General features: G+C 39.2%; 1 protein-coding gene across 1 annotated transcript in view; it reads right to left on the bottom strand.

Annotated features, from left to right (window-relative positions):
• Nucleotides 1-27,451, bottom strand: part of RNF175 (ring finger protein 175) — a 73,425-nt gene that overhangs the window by 25,509 nt on the left and 20,465 nt on the right. The window contains 2 exon segments of the mRNA XM_061191032.1: nucleotides 2,499-2,606; nucleotides 15,227-15,381. Of these exon segments, the coding sequence (XP_061047015.1) occupies nucleotides 2,499-2,606; nucleotides 15,227-15,381 (263 nt within the window).

Here is a 27,451-nt window from a genome sequence, read left to right as displayed (position 1 = left end):
ACTGAGTTGGGAAGGAAGTGGAGAGAGGAGAGGCGTTGGGTAGTCTGTCTCTGGAACCTTCTTCTGGTAGTTTTTGTACTCTTAATTTGAGGAGGAAATGGTAAAGGCAGAGAGCTGTGTAGACCTAGAGGTCAGTCATCTTTTGGTAATGCGAACCGGGAATTCCAACACAGCGGGTGGTTTCATCCTTTCAATATTTGAGAATTGGGGCAGTGAGGAAGAATGAAGATGACCTTCCCTCCATACCCAGGGGAGCACGTATTTATAATCTAATTGATAAAAAGTGTAGCAATGACCTCGTGGTTCCACAGAAAAGAATCTTAATACCATAATGCTCAACAAAAATTAGTAGTGAAAAAAATAGTTCCTTCCCATTGGAAGGGTTAGATTCTTTGAATGCCTCACTATAGGAGAATTCCTGGTTAAGGATCTTAAAATTGTATGGATAATAATCTTGGGGCAACTCTATTCCCAAGTAACTTCATAAAAGTCCTTATGAATACTTTTACATTCATTAAAGTAATACAGACAGTATGCTGAAAAAATAAATCAGTGTCTTTCTATAGCTTAAACTAATAATAATAGATCTGTACAGTTATTTTCTATCCCTTTCCTGCTAGAGAATGGTAGGAGTTCCCGCTCTGAAAGTTTCATGAAATACTTATAAAATCAGATTGCTATGTTGCCATAGGAAGAGCCCTTCCTCCCAGGGCTGACTCTCCATCTGATTGTCTTCCTTATTTTATTTATTTATTATTATTATTTTTTAAAGTATTTTTTAAAATTTATTTTAATTTTGGCTGTGTTGGGTCTTCATTGCTGCACGCGGGCTTTCTCTAGTTGCAGCGAGCTGGGACTACTCTTCATTGCGGTGCACGGGCTTCTCATTGAGGTGGCTTCTCTTGTTGCAGAACATAGGCTTTAGGTGTGCAGACTTCAGTAGTTATGGCATGTGGGCTCAGTAGTTGTGGCTCGTGGGCTCAGTAGTTGTGGTGTATGGGCTTAGTTGCTCCGTGGCATGTGGGATCTTCTCAGACCAGGGCTCGAACCTGTGTCCCCTGCATTGGCAGGCGGATTCTTAACCACTGCACAACCAGGGAAGCCCTGTCTTCCTTATTTTATGAGTTAAGGGTTGCTGACCTCTGCCTCTGAATTTCTGTTAAGGTCCTAGAGATTTAGAGTAACTTTGATGTGACAGATCTTCCAGGGAATTTTTCATTTGAGATGTTTTCCATGGCTGTGCGGTATGTCTTACATTCCCTTTCCAGGACATAGGTTGATTACACCGCCTCAGCTCTGCCCTCACCCATAGCACATCTCAGCAACCATCTTCACAATGGGAGCACGGTTCTGAGTCATAGATATTATTATCCCAATTTCCTTTATTTCTCCCTAGACTTTCTTATTTTTTTATCTCTTCACCTCTCCTTAAGTGAAAGTTTCAGTACTCAGTTTCCTCTTTTCCTAACTGCTCCCAGCAAAAGGGATTTCATGGATACCAGAAACAAAATTCTAGAGCAGTGCTGTTCAGTGGAAATATAGATTGGACAAAATTAAAAGTTTTCTTGTAGCCACACTAAAAAGGTAAAAAGAAACACATGAAATAATTTCACGAATACATCCAGAGTACTATCATCTCAGCATATAATCAATAGAAAAATTATTTTCTTTTGCTGTCTTTGAAATCCAATGTGTATTTTAGACTTACAGCACCTCTTATGTCATAATTTAAGTGCTCCATAGTTACATAGGCTAGTGGCTACTGTATTCGACAGCATACTTCTAGAGGTTTTAAGGAAGAAGATCTATAGAAGGAAATGACACTTCAGAATTTTGTGGAAGGGAAATTTGTAGTTCAGTAAGAATTACTCTACCATAAATGTCAGCCTACTTTTTTTTTGTTTGTTTAAATTTATTTATTTATTTACTTTTTGGCTGCGTTGGGTCTTTGTTGCTGCGCGCGGGCTTTTCTCTAGTTGCAGCTAGCGGGGGCTACTCTTCGTTGCAGTGCACGGGCTTCTCATTGGGTGGCTTCTCTTGCTGCAGAGCAGGGGCTCTAGGCATGTAGGCTTCAGTAGTTGTGGCACTCGGGCTCAGTAGTTGTGGCTCACGGGCTTAGTTGCTCAGCGGCATGTGGGATCTTCCCGGACCAGGGCTCAAACCCATGTCCCCTGCATTGGCAGGCGGATTCTTAACCACTGCGCCACCAGGGAATCCCTGTCAGCCTGCTTTTAATGGTGATCTTTTAAACTTATAGACCACGTATAGATTCTCTTTAAAGCTTATAATTTTTGGAAAACTTTTAAATCTGTGGGTTTTCTCTTCCTTTTCTCCTGGTTTTCCCCAGTAATATCTATGATACCAATGATAGGCCGATAAACAACGTGTGCGTGGAAAAGTATAGGGCCAAACATGGCTTGCAGAGACAGAGAACTTGACCAGGTGAATGTTATAAGCAAGTGCTTGGAGATATGAATGTCTTAATTGGAGATACTTACTTGAAAAATAAATTGAATCCACACATTGTAAACATGATAGCCAAATAACCCACAGCACCAAATGCACAGCTGACTTTGTAGATGAGAAGAAACCATTTGTAGACCAATCTGTGGAGTAAAAAATGGGGAGAAGCACAAAACACGTACTATAAAATACTATACTATAAAATATTTTACCTTTTTAGAACATTGTTACTATACTATAAAATATTTTACCTTTTTAGAACATTGTTATAAGTCAATTTTTAGTTTCTAAAATTCTATTCATTATGCAATATACAGAACATGAGTATATTATATCAGCTAAACCCCATAATAATCTCGAGTTTTAATACACTATCAACAAGCAGTATATAAACAGTACTATCATGCACATGTGTTTCTGTGTATATGCATATGTAAATTCATTGTGACTTATTTATGCTTCTTATGTAAAAATGGCCTTCAGGACTGGTTATTCTATATGGGACCCTGCCTACCTTCCTCTCCTCCTTTTCTCATTTGGCCCTAGGTTAGCTTAGAGTGGTTTTGGCAGGAGTACTTTGGAGGCAAGCAAAAGATGGGAAGAGAAGTCTAGAGGAGAGACCCCCAGGAGTTTCTCTTCCCTCCTGCTCCTGCTGCACCAGCCCCAGGGCAGGCATCACCAGCCCTCACCCCATCGCCTCTCCACTCAAACAGCACCCCACCCCCCAGTCCTGGAACAAGAGTGCCTCAGACTTGTTTTTTCTGCTATATGGACGGGTCCTTTGTGTGTCCCACACTCACCATGATGACTCCTAAGGCCTTTCCCTCTTCCCACAGGGTCCAAGTGGAGAAAGAAGAGTATGGAGATGGAGGGCAAGAGTGGAGATGATCTAGAAAGAGCCATGTACCCTGTTCATTTCCCTCATTCCAGGCAGTAAAAGCCCTTAGAAAAACTACAGAAAGGCCACACGGCTGCTTCGTGCCCGAGAGAATGTGGGAAGAGGATGGGGGCACAGCTCCATTCCTGGGACACCGTGGTACAAGGGCCCTGTCCACTGGAACAAGAAGAGAGGGTGGAAGGAGGAGGGCTGGGGGGCCCAGGCTTGGTGCCCAGAGAAGATAGGGGGTGCTGGCACATTGCACACAAGGGTGAACAATGGCAGGGGGCCCTGTTCGCCCTCAGTCCTTTCCCTCCTCATCCTCTTGAAGCCCCTCTCCTGCATTTCACCCCAAACTTCATTCAGAGTCGCCCTCGAAAGACTTGGCCCCCCCTTTTACCTCTGACCCCTGGAACCCTGTCCCCAACTCTCACCTTCCCCGACTTCCTCCCTGTTGGAGACATTGCACCAAATGCTATGTTCTATGGTATTACTGATGCAATGTTTCAGCGTTATTTAATTTATTTATTAAAAATTTTTATTGAAGTGTAGTTGACTTATGATATTATATTAGTTTCAGGTGTACAACATAGTGATTTGACATTTTTATGCATTATGAAATGATCACCACTATGAGTCTGGTTACCATCTATCACAATAAAAAGTTATTACTATATTATCAACTATACAGGCAGACCTCGCTTTATTGCACTTTGCAGATACTGTGGGGGTTTTTTGTTTGTTTGTTTGTTTTTACAAATTGAAAGCTGTGTCAACCCTTTGTCGAGCAAGTCTATAGACGCCAGTTTTTCCAACAGCATTTGCTCACTTTTTGTCTCTGTGTCCCATTTTGGTAATTCTTGCAAGATTTCAAACTTCATTATTATTATATTTGTTATGATGACCTGTGATCAGTGATCTTTGACGTTACTATTGTCATTGTTTTGGGGTACCACAAACCACACCCATGTAAGATGGCAAACTTAATTGATAAATATTGTGTATGTTCTGACTGCTCCATCCACTGGCCATTCCGCCATCTCTCTCCCTCTCCTCAGCCCTCTCTATTCCCTGAGACACAACAATATTGAAATCATGCCAATTAATAACCCTACAGTGGTCCCAGTGTTCAAGTGAAAGGAAGAGTTGCGTGTCTCTCACTTTAAATCAGAAGCTAGAAATGATTAAGCATAGTGAGGAAGGCATGTCAAAAGCAGAAATAGGCTGAAAGCTAGGCCTCTTGCACCAAACAGTGAGCCAAGTTGTGGATGCAAAGGAAAAGTACTTGAAGGAATTTAAAAGTGCTGCTCCAGTGAACACAGAAATGAAAGTGAAACAGCCTTATTGCTGATGTGGAGAAAGTTTTAGTGGTCTGGATAGAGGATCAAACCAGCCACTACATTCTCTTAAGCCAAAGCCTAATCCAGAGCAAGGCCCTAACTCCCTTCAATTCCCTAAAGGCTGAGAGAGGTGAGGAAGCTGCAGAAGAAAAGTTTTAAGCTAACAGAGGTTGGTTCATAAGATTTAGAGAAAGACGCTATCTCTGTAACACAAAAGTGCAAGGTGAAGCAGCAAGTGCTGCTGCAACAAGAAGCTGCAGCAAGTTATCCAGAAGATCTAGCTAAGATAATTAATAACGGTGGCTGCACTAAACAACAGATTTTCAATGTAGACAAAACAGCTTTCTATTGGAAGATGCCTTCTAGGACTTTCACAGCTAGAGAAGAGAAGTCAATGCCTGGCTTCAAAGCTTCAAAGGACAGGCTGACGCTCTTGTTAGGGTTTAATGTAGCTGGTGACTTTAAGTCGAAGCCAATGCTCATCTACCATTCTGAAAATCCTAGGGCCCTGAAGAATTATGCTCAGTCTATTCTGCCTCTGCTCTATAAATGGAACAACAAAGCCTACCTGGCAGCACATCTGATTGCAACACGGTTTACTGAATATGTAGTACTCCTCAGAAAAAAAGATTCAAAATATTACTGCTCATTGACAACGCACCTGGTCACTCAAGAGCTCTGATGGAGATGGACAATGAGATTAATGCTTTTATGCTTGCTAACACAACATCCATTCTGCAGCCCATGAATCAAGGACCAATTTCAATTTTCAATTCTTATTATTTAAGAAGTACATTTCATAAGGCTATAGCTGTCATAAATAGTGATTCCTCTGATGGATCTGGGCAAAGTAAATAAAAAACCTTCTGGAAAGGATTCACCATTCTAAATGCCATTAAGAATACTTGTGATTCACGGGAACAGGTAAAAATATCAGCATTGACAGGAGTTTGGAAGAAGCTGATTCCAACCCTCATGGATGACTTTGAGGAGTTCAAGACTTCAGTGGAAGAAGGAACTGCAGATGTGGTGGAAATGGCAAGTGAACTAGAATTCAATGTGGAACCTGAAGTTGCGACCAAATTGCTGCAATGTCATGATAAAATTTGAACAAATGAGGAGTTGCTTCTTCTGGATGAGCAAAGAAGGTGGTTTCTTGAGATGGAATCTTCTCCTGGTGAAGATGCTGTGAAGACTGTTCAAATGACAACAAAGGATTTGGAATATTACATAAACTCAGTTGATAAAGCAGCAGCAGGGTGTGAGAGGACTGACTCCAATTTTGAAAGAAGTTCTATGTGGGTAAAATGCTATCAAACAGCACCACATGCTGCAGAGAAATCGTCCATGAAAGAAAGAGTCAATCGATGTGGCAGACTTTGCTGTCTTATTTTAAGAAATGGTCACAGCAGCCCCAGCCTTCAGTGACCACCACCCTGATCAGTCAGCAGCCACCAACATGGAGGCAAGACCCTCCGACAGCAACAAGATTACAACTTACTGAAGGCTCAGATGATGGTTAGCACATTTTAGCAATACATATTTAAAAATTAAGGTATGTACATCGTTTTTCTGAATATATTTCTATCGCACACTTAATAGGCTACAGTATAGTGTAAGCATATATAGTGTAAACTTTTATGTGCACTGAGGAACCAGAAAACTTGTGTGACTCACTCTATTGTGAAATTCACTTTATTGCAGTGGTCTGGAACCTGATGCAAAAGGTATGCCTGTACATTGCATTCCTGTAACTTACTTACTTTATAACTTGAAGTTCGTACTTCTTTTTTAAAAATTATTTTTTTAATTTATTTATTTAATTTATTTTTGGCTGCCTCGGGACTTAGCTGCGGCATACGGGATCTTCACTGAGGCATGTGGGATCTTTTGTTGCAGTGCGAGGGCTCTTCATTGTGGTGCACGGGCTTCTCTCTAGTGGTGAGCAGGTTTTCCTCTTCTCTAGTTGTGGCGCGCAGGCTCCAGGGTGCGTGGGATCTGTAGTTGTGGTGTGCAGGCTTAGTTGCCTCGAGGCATGTGGGTTCTTAGTTCCCCGACCAGGGATCAAACCCGCATCCCCTGCATTGTAAGATGGATTCTTTACCACTGGACCACCAGGGAAGTCCCAAAGTTTGTACTTCTTAATTCCTTTCACCTATTTCACCCATTCCTCCACTCCCTTCCCCTGTGGCAACCACTAGTTTGTTCTCTGTATCTATGACTCTGTTTCTGTTTTGTTATGTTTGTTCATTTGTTTGTTTGTTTTTACATTCCACATATAAGTAGTATATGGTATTTGTCTTTGTCTGACCTTTAAACTTAGTATAACACCCTCTAGGTCCATCCATGTTGTCCAATCAAAATGCAAAATTCGATACTTTTAATGGCTGAGTAATATTCCATTGTGGGTTTATACCCCATCTTCTTTATCCATTCAGCTATTGATGGACACCTAGGCTGCTTCCATATCTTGGCTATTGTAAATAATGCTGCCATGAACATGGGGGAGCACACATGTTTTTAAATTAGTGTTTTTGTTTTCTTTGGTTAAATACCCAAAAGAGGAATTGCTGGATGGTAAGGTAATCGTATTTAAACATTTTTTTAAAGAACCTCCATACTGTTTTCCATAGTGGCTCCACCACTTTACAGTCCCACCCACAGTGCACAAGGGTTCCCTTTTCTTCACATTCTTGCCAACACTTATTATTTCTTGTCTTTTTGATAATAGCCATTTGACAGGTGTGAGATAATATCTCACTATGGTTTTGATTTGCATTTCCCTGATGATTGATGTTGAGCATCTTTTCATGTGCCTGTTGGCCATCTGTATGTCTTCTTTGGAAAAATGTCTATTCAGGTCCTCAGCCCACTTTTAAAATGGATTGTTGGTTTTTGATAGAGTTGTATGAGTTCTTTATATATTTGGAGATTAACCCCTTATCAAACATACCATTTGCAAATATCTTCTCCCATTCAGTATGTTACCTTTTCATTTTTGTTGATAGTTTCCATTGCCGTGCAAAAGCTTTTTAGTTTGATGTGGTCCCATTTGTTTATTTTTGCTTTTGTTGTCCTTGCCTGAGGAGACAGATCAAAAAAATATTGCAAAAACCGATGTCAAAGAGCATACTGCCTATGTTTTCTTCTAGGATTTTTATGGTTTCAGGTCTTACATTTAAACCTTCAATCCATTTTGAGTTTATTTTTGTATATAGTGTAAGAAAATGGTCTAATTTCATTCTTTTACATGTAGCTGTTCAGTTTTCCCAATGCCATTTACTGAAGAGAATGTCTTTTCTCCATTTTATATTCTTGCCTCCTTTATTGTAGATGAATTGACCATATTAGCATGGGTTTATTTCTGGATGCTCTATTCTGTTCCACTGATCTAAGTGTCTGTTTCTGTGCCAGTACCATACTGTTTTGATTACTATAGCTTTGTAGTATGGTTTGAAATCAGGGAGTGTGATACCTCCAGCTCTGTTCTTCTTTCTCAAGATTGTTTTGGCCATTTGGGGTCTTTTGTGATTCCATACAAATTCTAGGACTATTTGTGGAAAATGCCATTGGTATTTTAATAGGGATTGCATTGAATCTGTAGATTGCCTTGGGTAGTATGGATATTTTAACAATATTAATTCTTCCAAACCATAAGCCCAGTATATCTCTCTATTTGTGTCATCTTCAATTTCTCTTATCAGTGTCTTACAATTTTCTGACTACAGGTCTTTTACCTCCTTAGGTAGGTTATTCCTAGGTATTTTATTCTTTTTGATGCTATGGTAAGTGGGATTATTTCCTTAATTTCTATATCTGATAGTTCATTGTTAGTGTGTAGAAATGCAACAAATTTCTTTGTATTAATTTTATATCCTGCAACTTCACCAAATTCATTAATGAGCTCTAGTAGTTTCCTGGTGACATCTTTAGGATTTTCTATGTATAGTATCATGTCATCTGCAAACAGTGACAGTTTTACCTCTTCCTTTCAAATTTAGATTCCTTTTATTTCTTTTAATCCTCTGATTGCTGTGGCTAGGACTTCCAAAACTATCAATATGTTGAATAAAAGTGATGAGAGTGGGCATCCTTGTCTTGTTGCTGATCTTAGAGGAGAAGTGTCCAGCTTTTCACTGTTGAGTATGATGTTAGCTGTGGGTTTGTCATAAATGGACTTTATTATGTTGAAGTATGTTCCCTCTATACCCACTTTGTTGAGAGTTTTTATCATAAATGGATGTTGAATTTTGTCAAGTGCCTTTTCTGAACCCATTGAGATGATCATGTGATTTTTATCCTTTGTTTTGTTAATGTGGTGTATCATGTTGATTGATTTGTGGATGCTGAACTATCCTTGCATCCCTGGAATAAATCCCAATTGATCATGGTGTATGATCCTTTTAATGTATTGTTGAATTTGGTTTCCTAATATATTTTGAAGATATTTGCATCTATGATCATCAAGGATATCGGCCTGTAATTTTCTTTTTTGGTAGTGTTTTTGTCTGGTTTTGGTATCAGGGTATTACTAGCCTTGTAGATTGAGTTTGAGAGGGTTCCTTCCCCTTTAATTTTTTGGAATAGTTTGAGAAGGATTAGTATTAACTCTTCTTTAAATGTTTGGTAGAACTCCCTGTGAAGCATCTGGTCCTGGACTTTTGTTTGTTGGAAGTTTTTTGATTACTGATTCAATTTCATTACTAGTACTTTGTCTTTTCAGATTTTCTATTTCATCCTGATTCAGTCTTGGCAGATTGTATTTTTCTAGCAATTTATCCATTTCTTCTAGGTTGTGTAATTTGTTGGCATATAATTGTTCATAGTAGTCTCTTATGATTGTTTGAATGTTTGTGGTATTGGTTGTAATTTCTCCTATTTCACTTCTGATTTTATTTATTTGGGCCCTTTCTTTTTTTCTTAATGAGACTGGCTAAAGGTTCATCAGTTTTGTTTATCTTTTCAAAGAAACAGCTCTTAGTTTCATTGATCTTTTTAATTTTTTTTAAGTCTCTATTTCATTTAATTCCACTTTTATCTTTATTATTTCCATTCTTCTACTAACTCTGGGCTTTGTCTCTTCTTCTTTTTCTAGTTCCTTTTAGGTGTAAATTTAGGTTGTTTATTTGAGATTTTTCTTGTTTCTTGAGGTTGGCCTGTATTGCTATGAACTTCCCTCTTAAAACTGATTTGCTGCATCCCATAGATTTTGGATCTTTGTGTTTCCATTTTCATTTGTCTTGAGGTGTTTTTTGATTTTCTTTTTATTTCTTTGTTCACCCATTGGTCGTTTAGTAGCAAGTTGTTTAGTATCCATGTGTTTATATTTTTTCCAGTTTTCTTCCTGTAATTGATTTCTACTTTTATACTGTTGTGATCAGGAAAAACACTTGATATGATTTTGATCTTCTTAAATTTATTGACATGTTTGACACATGGCCTAGCATGTTATCTACCCTGGAGAATGTTCCATGTGCACTTGAAAAGAATGTGTATTCTGCAGTTTTTGGATGCAGTGTTCTATACATATCTATTAAGTTCATCTGATCTAATCATTTAAGACCAATGTTTCCTTACTGATTTTCTATCTGGCTGATCTATCCATTGATATAAGTGGAATAGTAAAGTCCCTTGCTCTTACTGTACTGCTGTCGATTTCTCCCTTTATGTCTGTTAATATTTGTTATATTGTATTTAGGTCCTCCTAATGTTGGGTGCATAAATATTCACAGATGTTATATCCTTTTCTTGGACTGACCCCTTTATAATTTTGTAATGCCTTTCTTTGTCTTTTGTTTTAGTCTTTGTTTTAAAGTCTATTTTGTCTGATATGAGTATTGCCTCCCTAGCTTTCTTTTAGTTTCCATTTGCATGGAATATCTTTTTCCGTCCTTTCACTTTCAGTCAGTGTGTGTTTTTAGATCTGATGTGAAGCCAGCATATAAATGGGTTTGGGTTTTTTTTATCCATTCAGCCACCCTATGTCCTTTGATTGGAGCATTTAGTCCATTTACATTCAAAGTTCTTATGATAAGTATGTACTTAGTGCCATTTTGTTAATTGTTTTTTGGTCGTTTTTGTAGTTCTCTGTTCCTTTCTCCTTCTTTTAGTCTCTTCCCCTGTGGTTTGATGATTTTCTTTAGTGTTAGGTTAGAGTTCTTTTCACTTTATTTTTTGGTATTTCTATTGTGGGTTTTTGGTTTGTGGCTCATGAGGTTCATATACATGTAACCATATATATATATATATATATATATATATATATATATATATATATATATATATAGGTGTTTGTTTTAAGCTGATGGTCACTTATTTGAATACATTCTAGAAGTACTACATTTTTACTCCCCTCCAGCCCATGTTTTATGGTTTTGGCATCAAATTTTATATCTTTTCACTTTGTGTATCCCTTAACTACTTATTGTAGTTATAGTTTATTTTACAAATTTTTCCTTTAACCTTCATACTACTGGTGGTTGATCCACTGCCTTCACTATCTATCTGCCTTTACCAGTGAATTTTTTTTCTTTCACATATTTTCTTACGTCTAGTTATGGCTATTTGTTTTCCACTTAAAGGAAACCCATCAACATTTCTTGTAAGGCTGGTTTAGTGGTGATGAACTCTTAGTTTTTGCTTACCTGGGAACCTGTTTATTTCTCCTTCAATTCTGAATGATAACCTTTCTGGGAAGAGTATTCTTGGTTGTAAGTTTTTTTCCTTTTAGCACTTTAAATATATCCTGCCCCTCTCTTTTGGCTTGTAAAGTTTCTGCTGAAAAATTGGGGGTTTCCTTGTATGTCACTTATTTTTTCTTGCTGCTTTTAAAATATTCTCTTTATCTTTAACTTTTGCCATTTCAATTATGACATGTGTTGATGTAGATCACTTTGGGTTCATCATGTTTAGAATTCTCTGTGCTTCTTGGATCTGGATATCTGTTTCGTTTTCCAGGTTAGGGAATTTTTCAGTCATTATTTCTTCAAAAAAATGTTCTGTCCCTTTCTCCTTCTCTTCTCCTTCTCGGACCCCTGTAATGTGAATGTTAGTATACTTGATGTTGTCCCAGAGGTCCCTTAATGTATCCTCATTTTTTAAAATTCTTTTTTCTTTTTGTTGTTCTGATTGGGTGATTTCCACTATTCTGTCTTCCAGGTCACTGATCCGTTCTTCTGTATCATCTAATCTGCTGTTGATTCCCTCTAGTGTATTTTTCATTTCAGTTTTTGTATTCTTCAGCTCTGATTGGTTCTCTTCCTAACTATATGTTGAAGTTCTCACTGTGTTCCTCCATTCTTCTCCCAAGATCTGTGAGCATCTTTATGACCATTAACTGAACTCTATCGGGTAAACTACTTATCTCTGTTTCATTAGTTTTTTTTTTTCTGGAGTTTTATCTTGTTCTGTTCTTTCAAATTTCTTTGTCTCCTCATTTTGTTTGGCCTTTTGTGTTTGTTTCTATGAATTAGGTGTAATAGCTACCTCCCAGTCTTGAAGGAGGTGGCCTTGTGCAGCAGCACCCCTGTGTGGACTGTGTGTGCTGGGCAGCTTTGGAAGACTGGCTAGGGCTGGAGTGGGCATGGGCTGGGGATTTCCTAGGGCATGCTGGGGCTGGGCTGCCTTGGCAGGCTGGCTGGAGTGGGTGAGGGCTGGGGCCAGTGCTATTTTAAAAGATACTGTGCTTCACTGAGTTCTGGTTAGAAGGGACCTTATGAAACATGATTTAAATGGGGGTTTGTGGGCTTGCCTGAGAAATGATTTGTCATTTACATTAGTTCTATGATGAAATGCTTTCTCCACTTCAAGCAAGTGACATATAAGAGTTATCTAGACAGCACCTTCTCCTATAGGTGTAATCCTGCCTCATCAGAGGGGTCAACAATGGAGAGTTACTTGGAGCAGGAAACTCACATGGGCTGCACAAGGTGTCTTAAATCACTATGAGGCTGTGTCATCTCCAAAGGGAGCCAGAAAGGGCTTTTGGGGTCTTTCTACCACAGTGACTCCTTGGGCCATTTGTCCTTATGACTTGCCAGTGCTGAGCACTGTGGAGCATCGTTCAGTGCTTCGAGATAAAGGCAGAAGTTAATGTTGCCAAAAAGGGTGATGATGGGAAAAGTGGGAAAAGTGGCAGCTCTGAGAGGATATCCCTCCAATCCTCACAACATTGGCAGCACCAGAGTGGGCTTCCTTGAACTCCACATGTACTTTCTGCCCATCTCAAGGTTGTACCAGCATTAGAGGTGTGTCTGATTAATAACTGTTTAAACTGAAGGGTTTCTCTGTGCAAAGCAGCTGGTTGATGTAATTAAGCCACAGCATGCTCTTGGGGCAGAGGCTTTGCATTCCAGTAGTCCGTGGCTTGATTCTGGGCCCCCTGGCTGTGGGACCTTGGCCACCCTATTTAGCATTTCTGAACTGTGATTGCCTCATTTATGAAGTGAGGAGGGTAGCACCAGATCCTAAAGCAGTCCCGAAGATTATGTGAGAAAATGTAGTAACTCAATGTCATATCGTTGTTATGGTTGTGTTATGTTTTCCAAGTATACCCCCCTCCCCCCACCCAAATCTTCCTGCTTATTGGCGGTATGAGTTTGTAAAGCCCAGAACTTCCTTGCTACTCAGATTACACTGGACGCAGATATGCTAGATTAGAAACTGTGTTGGTGTCAGAGCAGCCTCCACAAAGGGAAGCTTGGCCTTAAGTTGGAGTTGATGTGATCGAGCCCAGCTCTTTGTGGCTGGCCTGTGGCCTGTTTTTGAGCCTGAATATTGCTTGACAGACAACCCATATATAGTAGAGAGGAAACCCACTTCCCTTTCTCTGCTCTCTTTTCCACAGAGGAGCCCTGGTATACTCTGGGAGAGGAACAGCCAGTTTTTAAATGGCGTTGGTACTGGAGACTCTTCTTGGGTTTGCCTTCTGCACCATGCCAATTTGCTCCGACCAGCTTTCCTCGTTTGTCATGAAATCCTCCACTTCCAAATGGAACATAGCTAATATGAGACTTACCTATAATATGATGAATAAGCAACGATCCATAAAGATCCTTAGGGTATACTACCTATCATGAACTGGAGCTTCTTTATCCAGGCTGCTTTTCTGGAAGAAATGGGGCCCTAATAAGCCTCTCCCGTTGTTGTCTCTTAAGACGTCAGTGGAGCATCTTGGCTCTCAGACTGTGCCAGGGCTCGGAGCTGAGCAGCCCGAAGAAGCTGGAGTGGGAGCACGGTGAGCATGAGCAGCAGACAGCATGGGCCCTGGCCATCTGAGATATAGGAGCCGTGAAGTGCCATGAGGCCGCATTTGGGTATTTTTGGTATTGGAGTTCCTCTTCATGTGCACAGAAATGCAGCATTTAGTTCAGGTAATTCATTATACAGTAGAAAAGTGAACCATTCTCAATGAAACAGAATATGGATTATGTTCAGGGGATGAAAACAAGTAAATTTCAATTCATCCAAAACTTAGATCCCTTTCACAAGTTTTAAACAACTTACATTTTGTAAGAAGGAGAAAGGGTACCATATGTCCATTTACTCATGGATAAACCAGGCCCTACAAAGGCTGTGTAAAACTCCAAACTGGCCAATTTAGAAGGTCTCTTAATACCACCCTAAAGCTCTTCCCCAAATGGGATTAAATTAAGATACTCATAAACCAGAATTCATTTATTTGAATTTCAATCTTTATCTTTACATTTATTTATCGGATTTCTCTCACTGAATATATTTTCTTTCTCCAAAGTAGAAGAAAAAATTGATATTTGTCTCTCCCACTTTTCTAGAGGATTAAAAAAGAATATCTGAATGGCTAAAAAATCATAAAAATATTTCATAGAAGCTTATGATTTATTCTCCTACACAGATCAAAATTTGACATTGCCTTATTATCATTGAACACTACACATTTTCTCTTCATCTCATCAGTTTTATCTGGATTGGATTCAGATCTTGTCTACAGAACACAGAGAGCAAGAACAAACTTGTGGACACGTTATGAGATTATAAGCCCTTGGAAAGACTTGTGAATGCTCTGATGGAATTATGTACATTTCAAGAGGTTGGCAATGGTAATTAAAGTGAGCATTGGAATATTAAAGCCTCATTTGTTATGAGAGTAATAGCTTGTCCATTACTCATGATTTATCAGACATAAAATATATACGTAGTTGTTAGAAGTACAAACTTCTAACTCTTGCTTTATGAAAATGTATGTGACGTGACTTAGCATGGGATCCAATAAAATGCTGAGCTAAAAGTCAACATGCAAATAGTGCTCTAAAAAATTTAAACAATAGTTTCACTTCTCTTTCTCCAGGCCTTCACTAGCTGATGTCTAAAATAATAAATTTCACAGACATGTTGGAATCACCATTAAATAGGAATGTGAATGCACAGCAGTAGAGTGAATCTCCAGTTTTGCTACAAAGGGTCAAAGAGGTGTAATACCCTCCTCCCCATCAGGAAAATGGAAATTAAATATACTTTCTAATGGTTAAAATTAAGGGTGTGGTGGGGAAAGAATGAGTGGAATACATACTGTGGTGTTCTCCCTGAGAGGGGTTTTTGGGAAGCGCTGAAGAGGATGCAGCTGGTAATAACTGAGAACATTCCCCACATAGACAGAAATCGCCACCAGTAAAGTTTTATCATGAAATACTAAGGGACAACCCACATCTGCAACAGGGTCACCAGCTGTCAGAGAGATAAACAGAAAGACTCCTTCAGTGACTGAGGGCCAGATGGCACGTCTACTATTACACGATTCAGAAGCTACTCTGGGGTGGGGGGAAGCCACCTTCACCATCCTGTCTGGAACATGCACCTGGCTCACCACCCACCTGCAAGCTGCTCTGTACATGCACAGCTATGGAGGGCACAGTTATTTGAACATTCGGATGGGAAATAATCCAAAATATCCATCTTCTGTCACCTCCTTCTCCAGATATTTCAGATGAAAGGAACTTTAGGGTGCAACAGCTATGTGATTTTGGACAAATGAGCTGCACTTTAGTTGTAAAATCGGGGGCCACAATGTCTGCTTCCCGTGTTGACTGAGGTGGGGAACAAACGAGATCACAGCTGGGAAAGTGCTCTGGAAGCCGTACTGGGCTACAGGCGAGCCCAGCGGCTGTTACTATGACAGCACATACGCAAATGCACTGCGATGGCAAAAGGAGGGAGTGGTGTCGATGCAGCAGCGACTGGGGCTCTTCTGCCTGCTGTCCCACTGCGCTCTGCAAGGCTACTCTCGCATCCCTACTGTGGGGTTACCTTGTCCCTGATGATTGGATCTGCAACCCACCATATTTCTTCTTGTCTTTTCTCTTCAGTTATTGGTGCCCTGTCCAGGCAGCCCCAGATGTGGATCAGACTCTTTTGTGTCCCTCTGTGTGTAACCGCTTTGTGGCCTATACCACTGACCTGAGTCCAAGTAGCCTTCAGAGGGTCCTTTAAGTTGGCTGACCTCAATCCCACTTGGCAGGAAGCAGGATAGACTGTGCTGATGGGCTGTGGGTCAATGACTTGTTATGGTTACCATAGTGACACTCTTACTCTATAGATCAGGCCTAATGCCAGCTACTCACCTCCTTATAAAAAGCACAATAGCAATAACTTTTGATCTTTTCTGTTTTATCACATTCAGACTAACCACCTATATATGCTCAGCACCAATATACGAGGAGTCTGGCAAAGAGGTTTTGTCTCAGGTGTTGACTTTAATAGGTAGTGGCACCTGGCAATACTCTGTTGAGGAAGATTCTGAGCTCGGGTCTTAGTTTAGCAGTAAAGAGTATCATGATCGGTTAATTATGTCTGCCAGTGATGTGGAAAAATTTGCCAGAGCACGCATGTCACATGTTTGTCATCTGAGTATAAAAAAGACTGATGTCATTTGTTTGTTTACTTTCTTCATCTTCGTGATAAAAAGAGGTGGCTTAGAAAAAAAAGTTTGTGAGTATATTTTTGGGTCCTTTAATAAGAACTTGGTTATAATAGTCTCAAGGTCAATAACCAAAATTATTTGATAGAACTTCAAGATTTAAACCAAAAAGGCCCAAGGCCACAGCCATTCTTCTTTCCATGTCAAATAAGAAGAAATCTTCCAGGCTTTTTATTCTTTTTATTTCTTCATCTCATAAATGGCCTGGATCTGAAGTCTTCTTAGAGTGGCTCTAAATCTTCTTTCAGAGAACACTACAATTGTTATTATATATATGCATTTGAACAAAAATACACACAGACCAAATCTGAAGTAACTATTTGGAGAGTTCAGGAAAAAATATCTTATAACTTACTTTTTTTGTTTTTAAATTCCAGGCAATACTTTCAGGGAAGAGTAAATACTCTTTACTTCTGTCCAAATTAGTCAGATCATTGCTTTAATTTTCTACTCTACTTTGTGGGTACGGTCAAAGCTAATGAATGAGTTTGCACCTTTCTTTCTGAAGTTGAGATAAAGATGTATATATCTAAACAGGAAAAACAGGCTTTACTTAAGGAAGTAGAATAGTTTTCATGAGGGCCACAAACCACATGCTAGGTAACCAGGACTCAAGATATGTTTCCTTTAGCACTCAGCGTCAGCAACTTTGACTCTACTAGTGATAATGAAAGTGTGCAGCCCCTCAAAAAATCTCCTCTGTATCTAGATCATTCATTTCCCATAGCTGATCATGGAGCTTGTTAGCTATGATAAATGATAGATTTTGGCATTTTTCTTAGTTTATTACTTCTGATATTAAAAGAGGAAATGGACATAAACTCCATCTTTCAAAATCTGATCATCTCTCATTTGCATTTTTCATCTTTTTGTTTTAAGAATTTGATTCACTTTTATATCTACCCCATAAAATGCTGAATTTTTTTAAAATAAAAAGTTAAGATTCAGTTCAGTTTAATTTAGTGAAACTACCATGCTCCTATGTTTTATACTTTAGATTATAAGCCAAAATTTACAAGACTAATCCATTTCCTCTAATCAGTGGAGCTACACTCTTTTACCGTTTGAAGTGATGACTGGACTATATTCTTATAAAACTAGTTCTTTCCCTGTAGGTCTGTAAGTACAACCTATTTCTAGAAGATGCCAAATTTCTCTTACTTGATGCCTGGATTTAATTAACGTAAATAACAATGTTCAAATGTATACACATGCTACTTAAAAAAAAATAGACCTTGGAGATCAGAAATAAAAGGAAAGCAAAAAATCATTATAATGTATTGTGTATGCAAATATTTAATTTCTTAACTATCTTTAAAGTGGATACCCAGTGCCATGTTTTCTCAACATGCAAGGGGAAAGGCCAGAAGTTTGCATGATGAATTCAATAATTGTATGAGAACTCATTTTGAAACGAGGGCCACATTTCAGAGCAATTTAAAAGATTCTTTATCAATTTCCAGAGCAGTTAGAACTTCTCATTTTTAATAGTAACTGCCACATATGAAATGTAGGAATGTTGTGCCTCATAAATAAACGCATGAAATATGTGAAATTGAGGCACATGCATGCAAAGGAGGAAGCCTGGCAGCTGGGACACATTAATAATGCCAGAGGGGTCACCATTTGGGCATGTGCGGATAAAACACATCTGCATTCCTGGCAAAGGGCAGCCTGTGCATCTGGATCACATCACCCCGTCCTCCCCACCCACGCATCATGGCAGAAGGAATTTCCTGACGAATAAGATGCTGCCGAAAGGTACCATGTTTGTTCTTGCAACCATGCACATAATGAATCTGAAAAGAGCTGCTAATCAAGTCAAAACAAAGGAATCTTTTCATTTGTCTAATTGTACAGAATGATGAATGAGTCACACAGTATGAAAGAAAGAAAGAAAGAAAGAATGAAAGAAAGAAAGAAAGAAAAAGAGAAAGAAGAAAGAAAGTTGTGTTATGCTCATTCCCTTTGCACTACAAATCCCAAACTATCTGCAACCATTTGTGGTGTGTCTGTGTGTATTTATATGGGTGGGGCTGGAGGGAGAGCAGAGGGATGCTCAGAGGTAAGCAGAAAATTATAATTTCCTGGTTCCAGGAAATACTGCTGCTATCAGTTCAAAGTCAATGGAGGAGAGTGTGGACAAATCGAACAAGTAAAAGTACAGAATCCTGGCATATGAAGGGCTCTTAGAAATTCACCTGCTCCGTATTTCTATCTTCAAATCAATTGACTGTTGATTTTGCTACTTAAATTCTTAAAAGAGATTCTGCAGTGGCATATATGTATGCATGTAAGTATGTATGCAACTATGTATGTATTTGTGTATTAAAAAGATTCGAATAGATAACACTTTATTGGTACAATAATATGTTCTAGTGTTTCACAGCTATTAATAGGCAGGAAGTTTGATTTAAATAGAGCAAATTTTCAATCTGTGACAAATTATTTGCCTGTGTATTGAGGCAAGTTAACAGTGTATCTGAAGCTGAAATTCTGTGTATTTAGTCATCAAGCCTTCTATTGATTTGAAGAGCAGTAGAAAGATTCTTTTTTGGTGCACCCTCCTCCATTTCCTGCAGATACGAAAAACAGGGTACATAAAAGAAGGTGGAGAGGGTGTTGTTGAATGAAATTTTATTTTATTTTATTATTATTTTTTTAAAGTTTTTAATCATTTATTTATTTATGACTGTGTTGGGTCTTCGTTTCTGTGCGAGGGCTTTCTCTAGTTGAGGCAAGTGGGGACCACTCTTCATCGCGGTGCGCGGGCGTCTCACTGTCGTGGCCTCTCTTGTTGCAGAGCACAGGCTCCAGACGCGCAGGCTCAGCAACTGTGGCTTACAGGCCCAGCCGCTCCGCGGCATGTGGGATCTTCCCAGACCAGGGCTCGAACCCGTGTCCCCTGCATTGGCAGGCAGACTCTCAACCACTGAGCCACCAAGGAAGCCCCTGATATTTTATTTTTAATTAAATGCTCTTAAAAGCATTTGGGAATAATTTAACTTTGAGGCTTTGCCTATGTCTATACTGTATCAACACTAGCAGCTGGAAAGAGAAAAATTCAAATATCCAGATGTTCAGTCTATGTTGTGCTAAAAATGTGACCATGTATTTGCAAACATTCAGGTAATTAGTAGTATCTCAAACAAAATATTAAAAATTTTCTACTTTCTACCCACACTTTTTGGCATCACCTAGGAGCAGTTAATGTTATATTTTTCAACTTTATTTTCTTAATAACCTGTTTCCTTTGCTTTAGGTATTTATGATAAGCTGCTCTGATGTACACAGCTCCTATAGACCATACAACAGAATCAGTCTAGACAAATTAAATGAGCACTTCAGAAGACAGACAAATTTGTTAAAAGCTGTATCTGAAAAAATCCTGAGCTTTTGGATTGGTCTCTCGCCTCTGAAGTACCTGGTCCAAATTATGCATGAAATAATGTGAAAGTAATAATACTTTATGCATAATAAATAATACCTTCAGGGCATAAATATTATGTATAAATAATAATAATACCTTCAATGTACAAAGCTGTTCACACACTTTATTGTGTGTGTACTTTCTACTTTTTTTTCTAAATTCTTCCCTTTTTTATCTGTAAACTCCCACTCCCACCATTTATCATTGATTGACTGAATTGTTCCATCCCAGTACACAAATATAGGAGTATCAGAATTGTTAACCTGTACCCCACGGGAAACAACCTTATCCACTAGTGATCACATGCAGCTCCTATTGCCTTCATCTTACAGACTCCTCTCATTTCCAAAGGTACTCAGAGCAGCACCTTTCCCCCTAATTCCCTTCAATGAGGTTGTTTCACACACTTGTAATGCACTTAGATTTTCTCTTCACGGTCTGCATTTCTCCCTGGGATTCCCTAACCTTCCAAAATGATTTTTTAAAATTTGCATACCTTAAGGTCTGCTTTTTGTGCTGTATAGTTCAATGGGATTTGACAAATGCATAGTATCTTGTAAGCAAAATTACAGTATCACACAGATCAGTTTTACTGCCTTAAATTCCCATTTCACTTGCTTATCCTTATCCTTTTCCTTCCCTGATCCACTGGCAACCACTGATCATTTTATTGTCTTTGTTTTTGCATTTTCCAGAATGTCATATAATTGGAATCATACAGTATATAGCCTTTTCATATTGGCTTGTTCCTCCATGTCTTTTTGTGGCTTGATAGCCCATATCTTTTTACTGCTGACTAATGTTTCATTGTATGGAGGTACCACAGTTTGCTTATTTATTCATATTTTAAAGGACATCTTGGTTGCTTCCAGTTTGGGGTGAATATGAATAAAGGTGCTATAAATATTTTCATGCAGGTTTTTGTGTGAATGTAGGTTTCCATTCAATTGGGTAAATACCTGGTAGTGATCGCTGAATCATAAGGCTACGTTTAGCTTTGGGGGAGACTGCCCAGCTGCCTTCCAAAATGGCTTTACCATTTTGCATTCCCACACAGCAAGAGTTCCTGCTGCTCCACATCCTCATCAGCATTTGGTATTGTTAGATTTTTAATTTTAACCATTCTAATAAGCATGTATTTGTAACTCATTATTGTTTTAACTTGCAATTCCCTAATGACAAATGATGATGAGCTTCTTTTCATATGCTTATTTGCCATCTGTATATCTTCCTTGATGAGCTGTCTTTTTAGATATTTTGACATTTAACTGAGTTGATTTCTTATGATTGAGCTTTAAGTATATTTTGGATAGCAGTCCTTTATTAAGTATGTATTTTATAGTTACTTTCTCCCAGTTTGTAGCTTGTCTTTTCATTCCCTTAACAATGTCTTTCACAGAGCACTTTTTACTTCAAATAAAATCCAACTTACCAATATTTTCTTTCCTGCATCATGCTTTAGGTGTCATATCTAAAAACTCATCACCAAATGCAAATTCATCTAGATAGTTTTCCTATGTTATCTTCTAGAAGTTTTATAGTTTTGCATTTTACATTTAGGTCCATGATCCATTTTGAGTTCGTTTTTGTGAAATACGTAAGTTCTATGTCTAGATTGTCTAGATTATTATTAATTTTTTGCATATGGATGGCCAATTGTTTCAGTACCATTTGTTGAAAGATATCCTTGCTCTATTGAATTGCCTTTTTGTTCCTTTGTCATGGATCAGTTGACTATATTTGTGGGGGTCTATTTATGGGCTCTCTATTCAGTTCCATTGATCTATGTGTCTATTCTTTCACCAATACCACACTGTAGTCATTACTACAGCTTTATAGTAAATCTTGAAGTTGGGGAGCATCACTCCTCCAACATTGTTCTTCATTGTTGTGCTGTCTATTCTAGGTCATTTGCCTTTTCTTATAAATTGTAGAATCAGTTTGTCAATGTTCACAAAATAGGTTGCTGGGATTTTGATTGGGATTGTAGAACCTATAGATCAAGTTGGAAAGAATCAACATCTTGACAATATTGAACTTTCCAATCCATGAACATTGATTATCTTTCCATTTATTTGAGATCTTCTCAGTTTTTGCATATAGCTCTTGTACATATTTTGCTAGATTTGTACCTAAGTATTTCCTTCCTAAGTATTGCAAATGGTATTGTGTTTTAATTTCAAATTCCAATTATTCATTGCTAGTATATAAGAAAGTAATTGACTTTTGTATATTGACCTTGTATCCTGCAACCTTGCTATAATCACTTATGATTTCCAGGAGTTTTTTGTTGATTTTTTTGGAGTTTTCCATAGAGACAAACATGTCATTTGCAAACAAAGATGGTTTTATTCCTTCCTTCCCAATCTGTATACCTTTTATTTCCTTTTTCTGTCTTATTGTACTAGCTAGGACTTCCAGTACAATGACGAATTGGGGTGATAAGAGAAGACATTCTTGTCTTCTTCCTTATCTTAAGGGGAAAGCATCCAGTTTCTCACCATTAAGTGTAATGTTAGGGTAGGTTTTTTGTAGATATTCTTATCAAGTTGAAGAGTTTCCCTCTATTTCTAGTTTGCTGAGAGTTTTTATATGAATGGGTGTTTTACCTTGTCAGATGCTTTTTCTACATCCATTAATAAAATCATGTAAGTTTTCTTCTTTACCCTCTTGATGTGGTTGATTGCATAAACTGATTTTTAATTGTTGAACCAATCTTACCTACCTGGAACAAATTCCACTTGGTCATGGTGTATAATTCTTTTAATGCATGGTTTAATTCAATTTGCTTCTATTTTGTTTAGGATTTTTACAGTTATTTTCATGAGAGATACTGGTCTAGAGTTTCTCTTTCTTGTAATGTCTTCATCTGGTTGAGGTGTTAGGATAATGCTGGCCTCAAAGAATGCGTTCTGATATATTTCCTCTGCTTTGACTTTCTAGAGAGATTGTAGAGAATTGGTATCATTTCTTCCTTAAATGTTTGGTAGAATTCACCAGCGAAACCATCTGGACCTGGTGCTTTATGTTTTGGAAGGTTATTAATTATTGATTCAATTTTTTAAAAATTATTTTTATTTATTTATTTTATGGCTGTGTTGGGTCTTCGTTTCTATGTGAGGGCTTTCTCTAGTTGTGGCAAGTGGGGGCTACTCTTCATCGTGGTGCACGGGCCTCTCATTATCGCGGCCTCTCTTGTTGCGGAGCACAGGCTCCAGACGCGCAGGCTCAGCAATTGTGGCTCACGGGCCTAGTCGCTCCGCGGCATGTGGGATCTTCCCAGACCAGTGCTCAAACCCATGTCCCCTACATTGGCAGGCAGACTCTCAACCACTGCGCCACCAGGGAAGCCCCTGATTCAATTTTTAAAGATAGATTAACGCTTATTCGGACTATTTCTCCTTATGTGAGTTCTGGTATAGTTTGAGTCTTTCAAGGAATTAGTGTATTTCATCTAAACTTGCTGGCATACAGTTGTTCATAATATTCATTTATTTGCTTTTTATGTCCATAAGATCAGTAATAATGACCCTTTATTCTTTTCTTATATTAGTAATTTGTGTTCTCTCTCTTATTTTTCTTTGTTAGCTGGCTGGAGGTTTATTAAATTTATTGATCTTCTCAAAGAACTAGCTTTTGAACTAGTTTTGAACTCTTCTCCTCTTAGCATGACTTGTAATTTTTGGTTGAGAAGTTCTTATTGAGGTTCTTATTTGGGTAGTAAGAACCTTTAGTGTGAGATTTTGTGTTAATTTGGCTAGGAGTTGGGCTGTGTTTGATGTTTGCTATGTGTTAGAGGCTTCAATTTCCATTAGTATACGTGTTTGTGTCTCCCTTTTTGTCACTGGTTTCCCTAGAAACTCATCCTTGTGTAGCTTGCAGCTCTTTCAGCTGTAATCCACTGTTATACTGGATGCCTGACAATGTGGGGGTCAGGTGATGGGCAGTGGAAGTGTTCTATTATTCTGTGATTAAGCCTTGGTCTTTTAGTAGTCCCCATACTACGACCTTCACAGTGTTTCTGAAATTTTTGTTTTCCCCTGAGGTGAGACAGGAAGGCTAGAGGGTCCTGGAGTTGGGTAATTTCCCTTTCTCCACATTGGCTAAGGCTCTGATAAAATCTTTTCCGTTGCGGTGCAGGTCTTTGTCATGGTGAACACTCTGGGTCTAGTTCAAAATAATTAACTTTTCCCCTAACCCTGTCAGAAGCACAAAAGTTTTTCTTGGCTTTTTACCATGAGAAGACTTGGTGGGATCCTTGGAGGTAAAACCTACAAAAATATGGGCGGTCCTTAAGACTGTGGCCCCAGGAGTTTCTCACTCTCACACTGGCCTAAACTCTACTCCCAGCAATTCTTCCAGGTTACCCATTAAGTGTTTCCTCCAGTTTATGGCTCTTGCAGCTTCTGCTCCCAATAAGCAGATCTTAGTTTTGAGTTCCTGTATCCATCTGTCTTTCTGGTTTTGGGGGTGATGGCTTTCCCTGTGACCTCAATTCTCTGATAGGTCCAGGAAAAGTCACTGACATTCAGTTTGTTCAGCTTTTTTTGTTGTTGTTGTTATATGGGAGTGATGACTTTCAAGCTTCTTACATATTAGAGCTGAAACTAGAAGGCCTTCCTATTTTTAAAAATTCCATCATTTTAAAGATCAGGAAACTGAGGCTCACTGTCGTAAGATGAGTAGCTAGAGTCGTCTAACTCCTAAGCCAGTGCTCTTCTCTTCATAGCCTGCCCCTGGTTCCTGGTAATAACATCTCACCGAACCAGCCTGGGGAATACTCCCAGACAAAGCAGATGGCAGAGTAGGAGGGTGTGCTAAGGCAGAGTAAACAGGTGTGATGTTTGAAAAAACAACACATCAAAATCTCCTAACAGAGAATGTAAATTAATGGGGGGTGTATTCATTTTAGCTTTACAAAAGCATTCAGAAAAGGATTCTTTTATTAGTAAACTGCTTTAACAGTGTATGATTAAATTTGCACAAATGTTATACACAAGTCATATCCCTTGAATGTGTTCAGAGTCAACTAATGGTACTGAACACTCTCTGTGTATCTAGAAATTCTCACAGGGAAATATTCTGAATCACAAGTCTGGGAGACGGGCTCTTATCTACAGTGTTTGCATTTTGCAGATAAGGAAACCGTGATTCAGAGATACTGAAGAAGCTCATCCTTGATATGAGAGCAAATAACTAGTGAGGTTGGATTCTTGTCTCCTCTCTGCAACTAATTAGTGATATGACCTTGACCAAGTTATTTAATCTCTCTGAACTATATTTCACAAAGGGAAGAAAAAAATTATTATCTCCCAGGGTAACTTAGATAATGTACAAAAAGCACTTATTACAACTATAATAAAATGTAATAGTTATATATAAGTGTATATATAGTATTTCATATATAAGTATATTATTATAGTGATATAATAATTATTATTACTATGGAGTAACTATTATTATAGTAATTATAATTAAGTTATATATAATAATATGCTACTAATATACTGGTGGAAGTTACAATATCAAATCGTGGAAATAAACTTCACTATATGGCCCCTTATAGAAAAGAGCCAGGGAGAGGACCTTCAAGATGGCAGAGGAGTAAGACGTGGAGATCACCTTCCTCCCCAGAAATACATCAAAAATACATCTACATGTGGAACAATTCCTACAGAACACCTACTGAATGCTGGCAGAAGACCTCAGACTTCCCAAAAAGCAAGAAACTCCCCATGTACCTGGCCGTGTGGCTGACAGGGTCTTGGTGCTCCAGCCGGGTGTCAGGCCTGAGCCTCTGAGGTGGGATGGCCAAGTCCAGGACATTGGACCACCAGAGACCTCCTGGTCCCATGTAATACCAGTCGGTGACAGCCCTCCCCAGAGATCTCCATCTCAAAGTTAAGACCCAGCTCCACTCAATGCCCAGCAAGCTCCAGTGCTGGACACCTCATGCCAAACAACTAGCAAGACAGGAACACAACCACACCCATTAGCAGAGAGGCTGCCTAAAATCATAATAAGTTCACAGACACCCCAAAACACACCACTGGACGTGGTCCTGCCCACCAGAAAGACAAGATCCAGCCTCATCCACCAGAACATAGGCACTAGTCCCCTCCACCAGGAAGCTTACACAACCCACTGAACCAACTTTAGCCACTGGGGGCAGACACCAAAAACAACGGGAACTATGAACCTGCAGCCTGTGAAAAGGAGACCCCAAACACAGTAAGTTAAGCAAAATGAGAAGACAGAGAAATGCGCAGCAAATGAAGGAGCAAAGTAAAAATCCACCAGACCAAACAAATGAAGAGGAAATAGGCAGTCTACCTGAAAAAGAATTCAGAGTAATGATAGTAAAGATATCCAAAATCTTGGAAATAGAATGGAGAAAATACAAGAAAGGTTTAACAAGGACCTAGAAGAACTAAAGAACAAACGAACAATGATGAACAACACAATAAATGAAATTACAAATTCTCTAGAAGGAATCAATAGCAGAATAACTGAGGCAGGAGAACGGATAAGTGACCTGGAAGATAAAATAGTGAAAATAACTATCACAGAAGAGAATAAAGAAAAAAGAATGAAAAGAATTGAGGACAGAGAGGAGACCTTCAAGATGGCAGAGGAGTAAGACATGGAGATCACCTTCCTCCCCACAAATACATCAGAAATACATTTACATGTGGAACAACTCCTACAGAACACGTACTGAGCACTGGCAGAAGACCTCAGACTTCCCAAAAGGCAAGAAACTCCCCACGTACTTGGGTAGGGCAAAAGAAAAAAGAAAAAACAGAGACAAAAGAATAGGGACGGGACCTGAACCTTGGGGAAGGAGCTGTGAAGGAGGAAAAGTTTCCATACACTAGGAAGCCTCTTCACTGGCGGAGACGGTGGGTGGTGGTGGGGAAGCTTCGGACCCATGGAGGACAGCACAGCAACAGGGGTGCAGAGGGCAAAGCGGAGAGATTCCCGCACAGAGGATCTGTACCGACGAGCGCTCACCAGCCTGAGAGGCTTGTCTGCTCACCCGCCAGGACGGGTGGGGGCTGGGAGCTGAGGCTCGGGCTTCGGAGGTCAGATCCCAGGGAGAGGACTGGGGTTGGCTGCGTGAACACAGCCTGAAGGGGGCTAGTGCACCACAGGTAGCCGGGAGGGAGTCTGGGAAAATGTCTGGAACTGCCTAAGAGGCAAGAGACCACTGTTTTAGCATGCACGAGGAGAGGGGATTCAGAGCACCACCTAAATGAACTTCAGAGATGGGCACGATCTGCGGCTATCAGTGCAGACACCAGACATGGGCATGAGATGCTAAGGCTGCTGCTGCAGCCACCAAGAAGACTGTGTGCAAGCACAGGTCACTATCCACACTTTCCCACCCG

The sequence above is a fragment of the Eubalaena glacialis genome, chromosome 5 (genome assembly GCF_028564815.1).
Source record: "Eubalaena glacialis isolate mEubGla1 chromosome 5, mEubGla1.1.hap2.+ XY, whole genome shotgun sequence".
NCBI lineage: Eukaryota > Metazoa > Chordata > Mammalia > Artiodactyla > Balaenidae > Eubalaena > Eubalaena glacialis.
This window is presented reverse-complemented; position numbering and strand designations above follow the sequence as displayed.